The sequence below is a fragment of the Trichomycterus rosablanca genome, chromosome 27, assembly GCF_030014385.1.
Source record: "Trichomycterus rosablanca isolate fTriRos1 chromosome 27, fTriRos1.hap1, whole genome shotgun sequence".
NCBI lineage: Eukaryota > Metazoa > Chordata > Actinopteri > Siluriformes > Trichomycteridae > Trichomycterus > Trichomycterus rosablanca.
Genome location: NC_086014.1, coordinates 3,078,010 through 3,093,486, shown reverse-complemented (window position 1 = coordinate 3,093,486; position 15,477 = coordinate 3,078,010). Strand labels below are relative to the sequence as shown.

General features: G+C 39.2%; 1 protein-coding gene across 2 annotated transcripts; it reads right to left on the bottom strand.

The window, feature by feature from the left end:
• Positions 1-4,939: 4,939 nt before the first annotated feature.
• Positions 4,940-14,505, bottom strand: shoc2 (SHOC2 leucine rich repeat scaffold protein). Of its 2 annotated transcripts, XM_062989632.1 has the most exons (10): positions 14,424-14,505; positions 9,972-10,030; positions 9,063-9,878; positions 8,729-8,866; positions 8,284-8,414; positions 7,567-7,755; positions 6,890-7,012; positions 6,604-6,741; positions 6,274-6,391; positions 4,940-6,096 (listed from the first exon to the last, which is right to left on the bottom strand). In XM_062989632.1, the coding sequence occupies exons 3-10, from the start codon at positions 9,751-9,753 to the stop codon at positions 5,888-5,890; spliced, it is 1,737 nt and encodes a 578-aa protein (XP_062845702.1). In that variant the 5' UTR covers positions 9,754-9,878; positions 9,972-10,030; positions 14,424-14,505; the 3' UTR covers positions 4,940-5,887. The 2 variants fall into 2 exon arrangements, with proteins under 2 accessions (XP_062845702.1, XP_062845701.1); XM_062989631.1 differs by having other exon boundaries at positions 9,063-10,030.
• Between the last annotated feature and the right edge of the window lie 972 nt (positions 14,506-15,477).

The following is a 15,477-nucleotide window of genomic DNA, read 5'->3' as shown; positions in this document are numbered from 1 at the left end:
AGTCACAAGGCAGTGTTTCCTACGGTCTGGAATTCAATCAATATGTTCATTCCTGTTAGGACCAAGAGCACGTTTCTCATCACAAAGTTTGGGGTAGGCTTTTTTTTTTTAGAAAGCTCAGCTGACATTTTAGTCCTGAAAGAACAAAACAGAAAGATTTTTCTTAAATCTACCTTAATTTGTGACATAAAAGAAGGCCCTACTAGCAACCTTCATTTATGTTCATTTGAGCAGCAATAACCTTGTTTTTAAAACCATGAGTTTAATAATGTAAAACCTGTGGCAGGCCTGTGGTCTGTGGCGCTTGGGTTATAGCCAACAAATTTCCTATTCAGCACAAGTTTGAGATTTTCTTACCAACCACTGTTGCACGTGTATTTTAATAAATACAGTTAAACTATGCCTAGTGGCAACAGAACAGTACAAATTAATGTTAAGAAAAGTTTGACCCAGCAGATTTACAGCGAACCCAGAAGAATTAAACACACTTTGACAAATTCTTTCATAAATTTAAGTCACCCAAGTGCCCACTTTTACATTATTAAAGTAGAACAAATATGAATAAAACAAATATGCAGAGAATTAATAAATCCCTTAAACAAGGTATCATTGCAAACGGTAGAGGGAAAGTGCTGCCCTGTACTTCATTCAACTGTGTGTAAACAAAAATATATTACATTAAATCAATTGTGGCACTCGAGGTAATTTTTTTTAAAGCAGTTACTGTGTTTATTAAATCAATATCTCCTTCAAAAATTGATAAAGGTGATAGGTCGCTGGGTAGTATTGCAAGGCGTAACGTTCTTTCTTTTCACTTCAGCTTGTAAATTACAAAAATAATTACATGTCAATTAGGGACCTAAGGTTTTAGAGACCTTTCTAGTAGAAATAATTATAGGGGGTGCACTTTGTGCCGATCAGTGCGCTCTCAGTACTGGTCCCAGGTCCAGATAAAATAAGGAGGGGTGCATCAAGAAGAGAATCTGCCACAAAACGTGTGCTAAATCAAGATATCCAGTCAAGAATGACGCGCTGTTGCGACAGATATACATGTTAAAAACATTTAAAAAATAGCAACATATAAAATGTGCCTATCAAATCTATGCAATCGCAAAAACATTTGACTTCTGTCATGTTAAGACAAGCATGGCACTGGTTATGGCTCGGCTTTGAAATAATTATATTGATGTTTACAGCTGTAAATAATCCGAACATAACACAACTTATTTGTCCAATAAACGTAAGTTATTTATCGGGTTTAATGTGGGTTCCCCGAAAGCATACAAGTCCAGCATTCAAGCCCAGTAATTATGTAGTCACCGCATGTTTCTGGAGCATCATTTGGTGCCTCGTTTGGTCACAGTCTAGAATCAATAGAATTAATGAAAACTAATTTCGTGAGTTTTCCAGACATTGTCACAGAAAAAGTTGCAGAAATGATTGAAACCTCTAGTTTAACATACATACCCTTAACAGGTGTATGTCATCACTTTACCACAACTGTAAACTGTTTGATAAAAAGCTGAATAAAGAGTTAACCTACCTTGCTTCGTCCAACAAATCACGCAGAAGAAAGTCATCCATCCAGTTCTCTCTTTTTCTACATATACATAATTATATACAAAAGTATTTCCAATAAACAAAACTTCATTTATCTCTTCATCAGCTGCCGAATAGATTTAGTCCTAGTTAGATTCAGTCATCAAATTTAAAACAATAAAATCGCATTTGTAAGCCGAGCGCCTCGTTTTTGAGTCTGAACTGGTTTTATCGTGTCAGTCCGGTGTGCGCGCGCGCTCCTCTCTTCCCTCTCAGTATTAACGCCGCTGCTTCAGCGCGAGCCCATACCAGGCCTGACCTCAAAACAGGTGGATTCAGACCAGATCCCGCCTTACTTACACCGATTGGCTAATAGCGTTAATTTGGGAGCAAATCACCAATCGTAGCGAGGAGGAAAAAAAGATTCTTTAAATTATAAGCCAGGAAGGCGGGACTTGTCGCTAAGTAACAAGCACTAATGGCGTGAGAGAAACGCCAAGTAAAGTGGTCAGAAAAACCTCAGGTTTATAAGAAAATGTAAGATTTATTTAACAAGCAGCCCATTTCCTTCTATTTGAGACTTGTGAATTTTCCTTACGTTGATTCTTTTGTGGGCTTTGCAGAAAACTAGCATTTCCCACCTCTTCCCCTTGGTAACGTTATCCCACCCAGGACATGTTTGCTAAATTAAGTTATTTTTAAATGATTTCAATAGCCACGGGTTAGTGTTCGACCGCCTTGCGATGACCTTAGCTTCCAAAGTGAGTATCACAGTCATGGACAACTTTGTATCTCCAATTCACCTCACTTGCATTCTTTTGGACTGTGGGAGAAAACCGGAGCCCCCAAAGGAAACCCACAAAGACACGGGGAGAACATGCAAACTCCAAACAGAAAGGACCCGCCCTTGAGTCTATGAAATGAAAAAAAAAGAAACACGTCACTAATATTAAGTATGAAGTGATTGATTTTTACCGATGTAGGGTTTTATGTTTTAGCTAAGCCCCACTAGTGTTAGATCCTGCAAGACATTTTACTAATCTGTGCACTTTTTATAAAATCAAATTGTATCCTTTTCATAGTTTTCCAGAAATACAATTTTTATGGCTTCTTGATAGTGTATACTGCAAAGTAAGAAACAACCCAGATAGTAATTAATGTGCAGTACAAGTATGGTTAGTGTACAGTAATTTAGTATTATAGTATAATTCAATAGTTTTTAATGTTGACCTATTTTACCTCATTTTAATGTGTAGACTGAAAAAGTTGATTTGAGGAGACAGCGACACCTTTTGGTAAGTCTTTATATCTCGTGTCTGCACTGCATGTTCTGCACTGCATGTTCATTCAACTTTGATGTCAGTATGTATCCAGTAAATTGTAAATTAATAGCCAAAGGAAACCTGTATGTGTGCAAAGGGGCTTGCAAACAGACAGGATGTGATAATGGTTGGCTGTATTTTTGAAGCAGCTCTCAGTCAAAGTAACTCATTGAAGGCATTTATTTTTCACATAACATTAATAATAAGAATAATTCCATCTTGTTAACAGCTAACTTGTACTCTTACACAAAAAGTCAAAATTTACACTTTAGTTTTGTTTAAGCTTTTGTACAAAACTGGGAATGCGATGTCTGTGACGTTTTCAGCAAGCGAAACAAAAAAGCCCTTTTTACATTTTTTTGTTGGTCGGTATGTGCTGCACCGACATGTCTGTTGGAGTCTGTAACTCGGCATCTTTTTAACAGCAGTGGTGGTGTTTGTGTGTTTAAAGAGGTCCAGCAGTAATAGCGTCCATTACGATGCTTGTCAGACACACTGCTGTTTGACAGACATCTCCAGATAAAACAGAACACAATGTGAAATTAAAAAATTATAAACAGCCTGAACACAACATGTAAAAATAGCTTGATATTGAAGAGACAAGGTTTGAATGTACAGTCACTTGATATTTATAATACTAAAGATAAATTCATTAAAAAAAACTAAACAAAAAGGGATTTCATTAGTTCAATACTTAAAAGAAAGTAAAACCACAAATAGCAGAGATATGCATGTTGACTATAAGTGATTTTAAAATAGCTGGAGGCTAGCTTAATAAGAGACACTAATTAAAACAAAGTTAAAAAAAAAAAAAAAAATAGATCATCCCACACCAAATCAACATGGATGCTGAGGAGGACAAGCATTAATTATTACAAAGTGCATCAAAGTCCCATGGCATCAGGCCCCCTAAAATATAGTGGAATTTACAATAGATCTTTCTGAGTGCATGTGTGTTAAAACACATCAAGCCCTGAACAGCTGTCCAAAACAAATGACAATAAAAAAGCAGAGATCTTGGTCACAATGATTTAATAATATAAATAATTTTGTCATGCTAGTTTCCTCTATGTGATCCAATTATAAACAAATATTGTAATGCTGTTTTGTTTGGTACGTTTTGTTTATAGTCCTGTCCATACAGATTATTTTAGCATGGAGATAGAGCATGGCAGCCCAGCAGGTAGAGATGATTGCGACAGAAAACCATTGCTAGTTTAAAGCATCCTTAGCCAGTATATGAACCTCTCTGTGTGGCTTGAGAAGTACTGAACGCAACACTCTGTGGTGTATCCAACCTGATGAATGTAAACATAAAGGGTACAATATGTGAAAAATGTAAACGAAGTAAAAATCAATATTGGAGCCCAGTCATATGACAATTTGTCTGGACGAACTCGTAAGTACTTAAAAATATAAACCCAGTAAACATGCGAGGTAAAACAGTGACAGTTTTCTTCCATTGCATGTGAACTGGAATTAAATGAAATACATTTAAGTAAGCAAAAATAAAAACAAGTCACACACTTGATTTTTTACATTGGATGGGACAAGGGCCTCAGAAGATATTGTAATGAAGAGGATCCAGATTTGCAGATTATTAAACTTTAGTTAATATTGTTGCTAAATTGCAACTGCTTTGTTTTCATAATTACAAAAAGATGAATTAGTCATCGTCATCTGTTTTTTTAAATAACTATCTAATCTGATTTTGTAAATCTCTGGCAACTGAAAAATGTAATTACAACAATTACCATAGTGGGTAAAATTAAACAAGAAATATCAAATATCCACATAACATCGATAAAAATGTGCACCAAAATAGGCAGTAAGAGCCCATATTATTTAAACTGGATAAAGGGGTGTCCAAACTTCTGCCTATGACTAATGAATTCTTCACTAACAATACAAGATTTGGAACATCGCTCTGCCTTGGTTATGTAACAACCAAAACATCACTTTACATGAAGATTTTGTGAAGGTGAAACAAGCATGTAAATGAAAAAAAAAAAAAAAAAAAGTGTTTTTTTTTTTATTAAACTGTAACATTTAGTAATTGACATGTTTAATTATAAAAGTTTCATAATTGTTCTTTATTTGATACTGATACAACTGAGCAAATGTGTCTGCTTCAGACTGCTTATTCTAAATAGAACTAGTGCTGGTTTGTAATGGTTTATAAGTTTGGTAATTACTGTTGCAATTAAAAGGACATTTTGAGCTATTAGCAAGTTTTAAACAAGAAATCTGAAGATTAAAAAACAAACAATGAATTTCAAACAAGGACATATATGTAATACATTACAAAAATGCCAAAGAAATTATTTAATAAATTATGCTATCGTAATATCATCGTCATCATCATGTACGAAACACTTTGGAGTAACTTAGTTAAGAAAAAAACCCAACCAACCACCAGCCAAACATGCTGGATAGGCACAATTTAATTGTGTATGTATATATATATATGTATATATATATTTATATTTATAATATGTATATAAAAAGACGCTTAGGCGAATTCCCGTGTTCCCCAACAAGCTCTGTACAAAAACAAATCTGTTGGATGGTCTTTAAAATAATCGAAGTCTAAAATATCAGGAGGATAAACATGATTAAAAAAACAAACAGATTATGGCAGCAGCAGCAAATGAAAAAGAAAAAAGAAAAAAGAAATAAAGAAAGAAACCCACTGTTTATGTGTTTTTGCATACAACTGTCTTAATTTCTGCTTTAACTTCAGTTGGCAATGCCGGTCTGACTTTTGTTCTTCTGCTTGCATGTACACTAAAAATCAAAGATCCCAAACAAGCTAGGGATTAAACTGATCTCCATTCCTTAGAATAACACCTTAAAGGAATTTCAAATTGACCATCAAAGAAATCTGTTGTGTGTGTGGGATTTAGTCTGAATAATTCGGTTTCAACTTCGGCCAATCCAACTTGGATCTTCTCTCGGACATGTGACTGTAAATGGGAATGCAACTGTTGTTCGTGTTGTTTAGAGCGTTGTTGCCAGCTCAGTTATCAGACCATGGCACGGTATGGTCCCTGCATCTTAAGGAACTGGATGATGAAGGACGGACCACCGGCGACAATCTGTGGCGGTAGCTGGCTCAGCGGGCAGTTCTCAATGCTCATGATGGACAACTTGCTGCACAGCGCTAGCTCAAACGGCAGGCCGTGCAGGTTTGGGTTGTCGTTCAGGTAGAGCTCCTCTAGGTTCTCCAGCGTGCCTGTAACAGCAGGGATAATATAAATAAACAAGACTTTTTAAATTCGACCCAGCATAAAAACGTACTTTGTGGAAATATGGAAAAAAAATTAAAGAATCAGCTGTGCATTTGTGTTTGCCTAAAAACATTTTTATTTGTGGCTAAAGGCAGAAAAAAAGTGTGTTTGTGGGTACGCACCGATTTCCTCGGGCAGGTGTTGCAGGAGGTTCTCTCCGAGGCCCAGGTGAGTCAGGTTGGTCAGGTGACCTATCCCTCTTGGCAAAGTTGTCAACTGATTATTAGTCAACACCAATTTCTAAAATAAAAAAAAAATCAGTTTACTGCGTAACAACCTTTCATTTTCTTGCGCTTGTAAAAATGTCTGTAATTCTGTATGATCTGTTGCAATCATTCTGAGAAAATATTCAAAGGAGAGCTTTAAGATGCTTTTTTGAAAAAGGTTGTTAAGCTCCCACGATTACTTATGAATGCATAAGCGTTTAAGCCAAGTAGAAAAATGCACAATACCTGCAGATCTTTAAGATAGGCAATCTCATTGGGAAGAGATTCTAACTTGTTCTCTTCAAGGTCGAGTTCACGCAGCTTTCGCAGGTTTCCTATCCCATGAGGCAACTTCTTTAGGAGATTATTAGATAATATGAGGACCTACAGGTGGAAAACAAACCAAACAGTGAGCAGACATAAGAACGATAATATAAAAAGAAGACAGTAAATAAATATCACTGCAACAACTGATCGTCTACAGCTAGAAAAAACACATTCTACAGAAATCTTTTTTATGTAAAAAAAATACCTCAAGAGACACAAGGCCACAGATGTCTTCTGGGATTTTGGTTAGCTGGTTAGTGGCAAGGTTTAGCTCCACCATGCTAGTCCATGTCCCAAAATCCAGCGGAAGCGACGTCAACTGGTTGTCCTAAAACAAATAAGGCGCAACTGATCATGTGCTCTCCTCCAAACTGCATCGTACAATGAAGCCAGCTTTTGATAGTCCACAAATCTAATGCTTTCAAGTGTGTCAAAGAGGATTTTGAACCCGGATATCAATCGCCAAATCACTCACTGGTTTTCAGACCGATATCTTCTAGATCCCACTGACCGTCCTGCTTTTTAATGAGTGCGCTCAAGCTATTTACGTGGGAACAGAAATGTCACCAGCTGTGTAATCAATCTTTAGTTAGAAACTCAGAGGCAATGCCACCACCTTAAAAGACTCAATAAAAGAAACTACAGAATAAAATGACTGCAGTATGACCTACTTTATTCCAGAACTCATACAATGATTTAGTCACAGAATAAAAGCCACTCAGCCTTCCTTTTGGCTATTTCTGTTAGGGGTTGTCCTTTCCTGATGCAAGCCTCCTATTTATCTGGGCCTGGGACCAGTACCAAGTGTGCACTGATCCCGCAAAAAAGTACACATCTTTATTAAACAGTTGTTTGATAGTCCATTTTTGTGTAATTACTCACTTTCATGTTGAGCTTTCCGAGGACCTTGGCACGTGAAAAGATGCCAAAGGGAATCTTGTTGATACGGTTGTGCTCCATGTTTAGTGAGTAGATGGTGGAGAACTGTGACGGGCCACCCACCGGATACGACTGGAAACAGTTACGAGCCAACGTCAAACTTGTCAAGTTTACCAAACTTGAAAGCAGGCCCTGTGGACACAAATGACCATAAAAAGAAGTGGCGTTAAGCATCATTAAAAAAAAACCACACACATCCCACAATTTTGTGCTTTTTTTGGTCCATGTTGGAGTGTTGAGCTTCAAGGAAGTGTATATTCCAATCACATAGTCCCAAATAGAACAGTTGCACAAAGTTAACACTGCCTTATCCTGGTCAGAGACATTGCTTTCAGTGCCTCAAATGCTTGTTAGTACAGGGTGCAACTGTGGTAGGACTGCACATTAAACTGCAAAAAACTGCCTTTACAGGACTAGTGTTTCAAGCTACACAAGTGTTTCTGTCTTGCTGACTGTGTAAAAGGATCAGATAAGCAGATGAAGCTGCTCTGGACCTGGTCAGTGTGTGTGTGTGTAGGGGGCATGATGTGTAGACATGATAGTTTCGGTCATGTTGAGTCTCACCTTATTTCTTCATCTTGAAACGTGGACACAAACAGATGTTACAAATCCAGTCTTAAGTTACGGCTAGAACAGGAGATAGCAATAGCGTTTGCTTACCTCAGGTAGCACAGAGATGTTGTTGTTCTCGAGGTTTAGCTCCTCCAACTCTCTGCACTCTGCAAGTGATCGAGGAATCGCGGACAGCCTGTTGTATCGCAGACCCAGGCGGTTTATACTCGAAAGATTTCCTGGCATTAAATAAACAAACAGAATATTAGTGAGACATTCCAGCTCTGCAGATGCACATTATGCACTGTTCAACATGAATATAAATGCATGGTATACAATGAGGGACTGTAGTCCATCCATTGCTCCTGTGCCCCACTGGTCAATTAAAAGGGACGCTAAAGAAGTCTTTAAAAAAAATCTTAACAAAGGGGTGTTTACCCTTGTTCAGAATAAAGGCTTTATACTTGGGGGGGGGGGGGGGGGGGGGGGGGACCCCACATGTTGCATTGTAACTGAAACAAATAACATTTCACATTAAAAGAGAAGGTCGTACCTATAGTCTCAGGTAAATCCAGGAGCTCGTTGTGCTGCAAGTCCAGGTTGGTGATCTGTGTGCAGTTGCCGATCTCTTTTGGAAGGTGTTCCAGCTGATTGTGGGCGACATCCAGAGTGATGAGGTTACACAACTCACCTGTTACACAGCAAGCACCAAAACAAAAATATTAAAACACGAGAACTCAACGTGAGGAGTCAACAAAGTAAAACAGTAAATCAGAGCCACTAATTCTTTATATACACTGGCTGAAAAAAATTAGCTTTACTCTATTAGATTATAATATGAGAAAATGATCTGCTGCGCAATAGCATGCCCACCGTCAGAGACTCACCAATCTCGGCGGGCAGCTGCTTGATCTTGTTCTCACGGATGCTGAGCATAGTGAGTTTGTTCAGGTTGCGGATGTCCTTCTCTACGGCGGTGATGCGATTGAAGCGCAGGTAAAGTGTGGTGAGCGATGCGAGTCGGTACACGACGGCAGGGATTTCACGCAGCTTGTTATGCCGCAGGTCGAGCATGCGCAGCCGCTTCAGGTTGTCCAGCGAGTCTGGCAGGCTGGTGAGCGAGTTCTCGCTGAGTGCCAGTGTAACCAGGCCAGACAGGCAGCCCATCTCAGCTGGTAGGCTCTGCAGCTTGTTGCTGTACAGGTAGAGCTCAGTGAGCTGCGTCAGCTCCTTGATGGATGACGGCAGCACATGAATAGAACGCTTGGACAAATCCAGGCGTATCGAGTTCTCGTCGCGGCATTTGCCGAGCTCTTTAGCCACCTCTGCGTTGCCACACTTTTTGCGAGCGCCAGGCGCCGGGTTTGGTCGCTTTATCGTGTTGTCCAATGAAAAGGCGACGGCTGGCGGCGCGCTGCTTGCATCCTTCTTTCCGTCTTTGGCATCTTTCCCTTTGGTTTTGGGCTCCTTGCCCTCTTTGCCAAGACCCAAAGGCACCTTGGGATCCTTTTCGCGCTCCTTGCCTGTGAGCGCTTTAGCTTCCTTGTCCTTGCAGTCTTTGCCCAAAGTGCTGCTCATGGTGAAAGCACCCTGACCAGACAGAGCACGAGACCCAGAGTCTCCTTCTTCCCCTCTCCCCTTCCTTAGCTTGTTTACTGCTTTTATTAAAACTGATCAACCTGGCTGCTCGACCCATTAAAACACTAAAAAGAAAAGGGTGGAAGCTGGATGAGGCCAGAAGTCCATCAAGGAGGCCAGTAGCCTCATGCTCAGTTAAACAGCACAATTTTTCTCACCAGGATAAGAACAGGGAGAAGAGAAAGGGATGGCGTAGGGTGCATGTTTTAGAGGTTGCCTGCGAAAAGACAGAAATTGGTTACCATTCTTAATAAAGTGGACTTTTAATATAGATTAAAGCATATACAGCACATATTGACCACTAGGAACCACTAAGCTGGTTTCCTAAAAAGGTACAAAAAAGCTTACATTCCGAATTTGCCAAGAGACCTGCGATGGGTGTAATTTTTAATAGATGTAATTAAAACACAATTTCTTTTTTAAATAGATAGATTAGTCACAATCACCCAAGAAAGATGGGGGGCCCTGCTGACACCCTAGGCTTGCTCAACAGGGAGTTTTTGGTCTGTTGGTCCTGGATTCTGTAAAGTTGCTTTAAGACAATGTCTATTTTAAAAAGCACTGTCACTCTCTCTCAATCTCTGTCAAACTCTCTCACAAAAAAACAACCACACACACAAACTTTATAAGCTAAATCACTGGCCTGAATGCTATAACAAAAGATAACAATCAGATTCAAAGATCAACTAATTGATTGTGCAAATCACCTCAAACCTTTTTAATTGTTTAAATGTTAAAATACCAGAGTGAGAACGTACTGTTTCAGTTGTGTTTGCGTGTGACAGACTCGTGTATGGTGTCGGTCCAAGCCCAGGATAAGAGCATCCGAAAGGTTCATGCAGCAAAGGTTAATCTTTGGAGGCACTGTTCAAAGCTTAGACCCCCCGCAGGTCCACGAGACCTGTATGGCAAACAGATCTACTGGCCTTCAGGTAAAGCACCAACAGTGCACGCTCAACAATGAACCAGGCATCACCACGTTCAAGATTACCATCAAAACTGGTGGGATAAATAGTGACATTGTTGATAATGATCACTCTCCCAATTATCAAATGCATTTTTTTTTTTTACTGAAATTAGGCTTTTCTTTGATTAAAGACGAACTGGAAAACTGTAATGTGAGGCAGGACTTCCCAGTAAGAACTGAAATGATGGATGCCACTATGTATGTGGACGTTTACAATACAAATGTTGGAAATGCATGTGCCTTAAAAAAATGCATTGCAAAGTTATGGTTTGTTTACATTGTTGCTATGGTTACTTGTAGTCTAAACAGCACAGCGCAGGGAAACGTTTGTGTGTAAAGTTCGGCGATTTCAAAAGGTCTTCAAAGATGGTCAGATTTTAAGTGACTGGGACAGCAATTGGGACAGGCTCTGGGTACAGCCTGAACCAGTGAGTTTTGAAAAAAAAAAAAAGGTTTGTGTCTTTCTTAAACTTACACATTAAACTGGTTCCCAAGTTGTGCCACTATACGTTCATGCTTAGGACGGGTACACGGCCAGTTTAATCACTGATTACGGGGAGGCTTTTTTGCTAAATAATTTTGAAACAGAAAAACAATCTAGCATGTGTGCACTAAGCATTAGAATGAAGAAAACTAATTGAATAAATAATAATTAAATTCCACTGGTGTGTCTCATGTTAAAGTTCTGTGTGCAGATAGAGCTCACTTTTTACCTTGTTTAATTTCATGTCGGTTTCATTGTGTGTGATGAGAATGAGTGTATGTCTTGAGCGTTTTGGGCGAGGTTTCAACTACATAAGCTGTACTTTATCCTAGATATAAGATAAGAATGTTTGGGATGGTTATACTGGAACCTGTGTGACATTTCTCTAAAGAAGCAGAGAGTAGAAGCATGAAGTGAAACACTGCTCCTGACCTTATCTGGAGAGAGAAAGAGAGAGAGTAGAAAGGCTGAGAGAGAGGCGCTGTCAGTTACCAAACCACATGAGGTTTCGGCTGAGTAGCAGGAAAAGAAGAAAAAACCCTGACCAAGCACAATTTAGAACAAACTAGTGCTGTTCTGGCAAAATGCATACACAGTATTGAAAACAGGCTTTGGTCATCGCCAAAACCTGTCTGTGTGGACACCCAGCCAGCCATAAACACCACTGAGACTCGAACCCAGCTGCCATCAATGCTTGGCTGGTGTATTATACGGATGTTACCCGATTGTCAACTACACTCATGTCAGGAAAAGCTTTAGCCCTTGTAATTAACTGTTCGTTAGTGACAATTTTAAAAATCTAAAATATTTACTTGCTTTTTACTGGGTTTTCTAACAATTAATAATAACAAAAATTTTTTAATAACGACTCAATATTTTTATTTTAGGACAGAAGACAAAGTTGCTTGTGTTCTGCTTTGGAGCCAAGACTTAACCCAGCAATATTCACGTGACTCCACACCATGCAAGACTCGCTCCTCACAGCTAAACCTTCCTGCAGATCCTTTGCTTTTTGGCCAGCTCTCACCAAGCTACACATTCAACACAAGCAAAAGTGGAAAAGCATTTAAAATCAACATTACAAATGGAAAGCAGTGATTTGATACCCACTCTGACTTGGACTGAAACAAATGCAAGTCACAAACAAGACGATGTTTTGTAACTATAGCGTTCATGATCCCGATATCAGATTAAGTGCAAAGACTTCTATATAATCAAACATGCATGAACACTTGATCATAAGCTTATCATTTACTTCAAAAATCATGAGCGTTAATACAGAATTGACAACCCTCTCAACCCCCTTGCTTTTGGTCAAATAGCATCAACACACACCACCTCTAGACAACTTTTTGCAGGACTATCATGTTTTGTTTACATAACACTAGGAATTGGACTGTTTTATCCAAACCTTTAACAAATGTAATATGTACCGAGCTGCCCCTCACCCCACAGAGACCATTTAAATAGCGTCCATGCTTTCTATGCAATCCTCCTTGTTTGCATTTGTATGAAAAAGATAGGCGCAATTAGCGTCTCGCCATCTAAACTTGCACCAGTTTCATAAATAACAAGCAACAAGTTTTACAGCATGATGTAACTTACAACATGAAGCTTACTGTCAGATCACAACTCTGCTCAAAATGTAAGACATGCGTTAAGGATTTGGCTACATCTTTCTCCAGGCCTAACTTACTAGACCAACCCATGAACATCCAGCTGATCAATATCAACACAACCAAGCTGCTATACCTCAGCTAAAATAAATTGACTTGACCAGTATTATCATTTGATTTATCAGAAAACATTACAGCTGCATGTGTATTTGTCTTCATGTCTGAACAATGGCTGATAGGGCAGAAAAGACAAAAATGTAACGTGCTGGAATTTCTCAAACACACCCACCTCATAAAGTGCCTGATCAAGAGCTGATGAGTTGCAACAGGTATGTTAAAGCAAAAAACAAACTAAAAAGCTGCAGGAGGGGATTTGGAAAACTGCACATGCTAGAAAAACAAAAAGGTTAATGTTACAAAAAAAGTTGTGCTGCCAAGATTGGGCAACGCTGCAAAATATAAAGAAATACTTCATTTCAACCAGGGCCTTAGTGCACACTGGGCATTGTAACCAGACAACTGGGATTCGGGGAACACTCCCAGGAGAGGGGGTCAATTTATTTCAATGTACCACCCCACTCACCAACACCTAAAAGGAATAAATCCACCTGCTGGCATATTCCTGGAAAGTAAAAGGTGGTGGGACCTTCAAAGGCAACCCAGACAAACAAGGACAAAACCGCAAAACATTGTTTGGCTTGCGAAAACACGTTTATGTGAAAAGAGGACTATTAGTCAACCATAATCATAAGAAATTAGTAAGTAATAGTACTAAAAAGTGAAGTGACATTGTAAAACTTTCTGCACCACCAGACATTACAGGTTCCGAATCCAACATAAACGTAGAATTAAACGGAATGTAGAAATGACAGGACTGCTGCTAAATGCACGAGTCTAACGAGTGTATCTAAACTTTTGACTTCAACGATAAATTAAGAGGCTACCATTATTAGCGCGTGTGAACACTGTCGAAGAAACAAAATGGCACAACAAGACAATGTCAGTTATGAGGAGAAACTACAGCAATGCACAGAGATTCAACCAAATATTTTCTCATTAAATAGGATTTACGTTCGTGTGGAAAGAAACCGTTTCGCTAAGCTAAATGAGCTAACCTAGCTAAGCGTTCCTGGGCGGCCCTTCAATTCGGACAGCGATGAATTAGTGAGTGAGCAGACCGACCGCGGCGCGCCTTCACCCGGGGAGAAACCGATCAGTCAACCGCTACCTCATCCGCCTAACAGACACCTTTAACAATTCAACAAATTTGAAACCCAAACCGTTTCCTTGTTTACAACATTTTAACTGCTACTGGTCATTATAGCAATACGTGAAAGAATAAGTCACATATACACTTGCCATGTACACACAGCGGCCATTCCGCGGAGAAACAAAAGGAAGACTAAACCCGTTAATTCACAAACACCGCACACATACACACTGTCACCGGGAGGAGCGCGTTCCTGCTGCTTTACTTCACACCGGGTCACAGAAACTAACGTTTGTAACGGTGTAAAATAAACACAAATGAGAAGTTTTCTACCGTCAGTAAGAGCTCCGAGTTCTTCTCCGATCCGCCATCCTGCTCTTCCTCCTACTGCACTCACACCTCCCTCCCTCCGCTACTGCTCCCGCACTGTCGTCATACTCACGCTCACTCACCCAACTATCGCGAGATGACAGACCGACTGAACTTTAGCAAACCCAATATGCAGCAGTTCATCATTCACAGTAGTTTACAAACTCTCTAAATAAATAAATGAAAGGGCATCATAACTGCCATGTTTATAATAATGCATTAGGTAACATAATAATATTGGGGAACATAGAAAAGCAAGCCAAAGAATTTCGATTGAGGATCTATGACCCAGACTTCGTAATGGCAGTGATGAACAGATTTATGGAATGGGGCCAAACTGGTTCAACTACTTATTGCACAACAGCAGTAGATGGTTTAGTTAAGGTATTTCAGACTCTGAAAGACTAGAGCTAAATAAATAGTTTTCCACATGAGATATTTAGTGTCATCATTATTATGCAAACCCAATTCCAAAAAAGTTAGGACAATAGGTAAAATGCAAATAAAATCACGAAGTGGTGATTTGGAAACTGTATTTAAGTGAATACAGCACAAAAACGCCAATTAATGTTTTACCACATATTGTTTTACTGATCTTTACAAAAAACAACAATCTGATGCTACCAAGACATTCCAAAACAGCTGGAACAGGGGTAATATAGGAACGAAAATGCTAAAAAACTTTTTGTAAACTATTAAATAGCTCAAAAACAAGTCACACTAGCACAGTTGTTTGCGTAATTGTGTTTAAAAGAAGCTTTAACAAAAAAAGCTTCAGTCGTTTACAATCAGGATTGAATTGAGAGAAATTTAATTAAGAGAAAGTTTAGTGGTATGCAACACTGATTGCTTTAAATGATTTGAGCTTAAGGTATAGTAATCAAAAGGTCACTGGTTCAAGTCTCACCACTGCTAGCTTGTCACTGTTGGGCCCTTAAGCAAGGCCCTTAGCCCCTGATTGCTTAGACTGTATACTGTCACAGTACTGTAAGTCGCTTTGGATAAAAGGCGTCTGCTA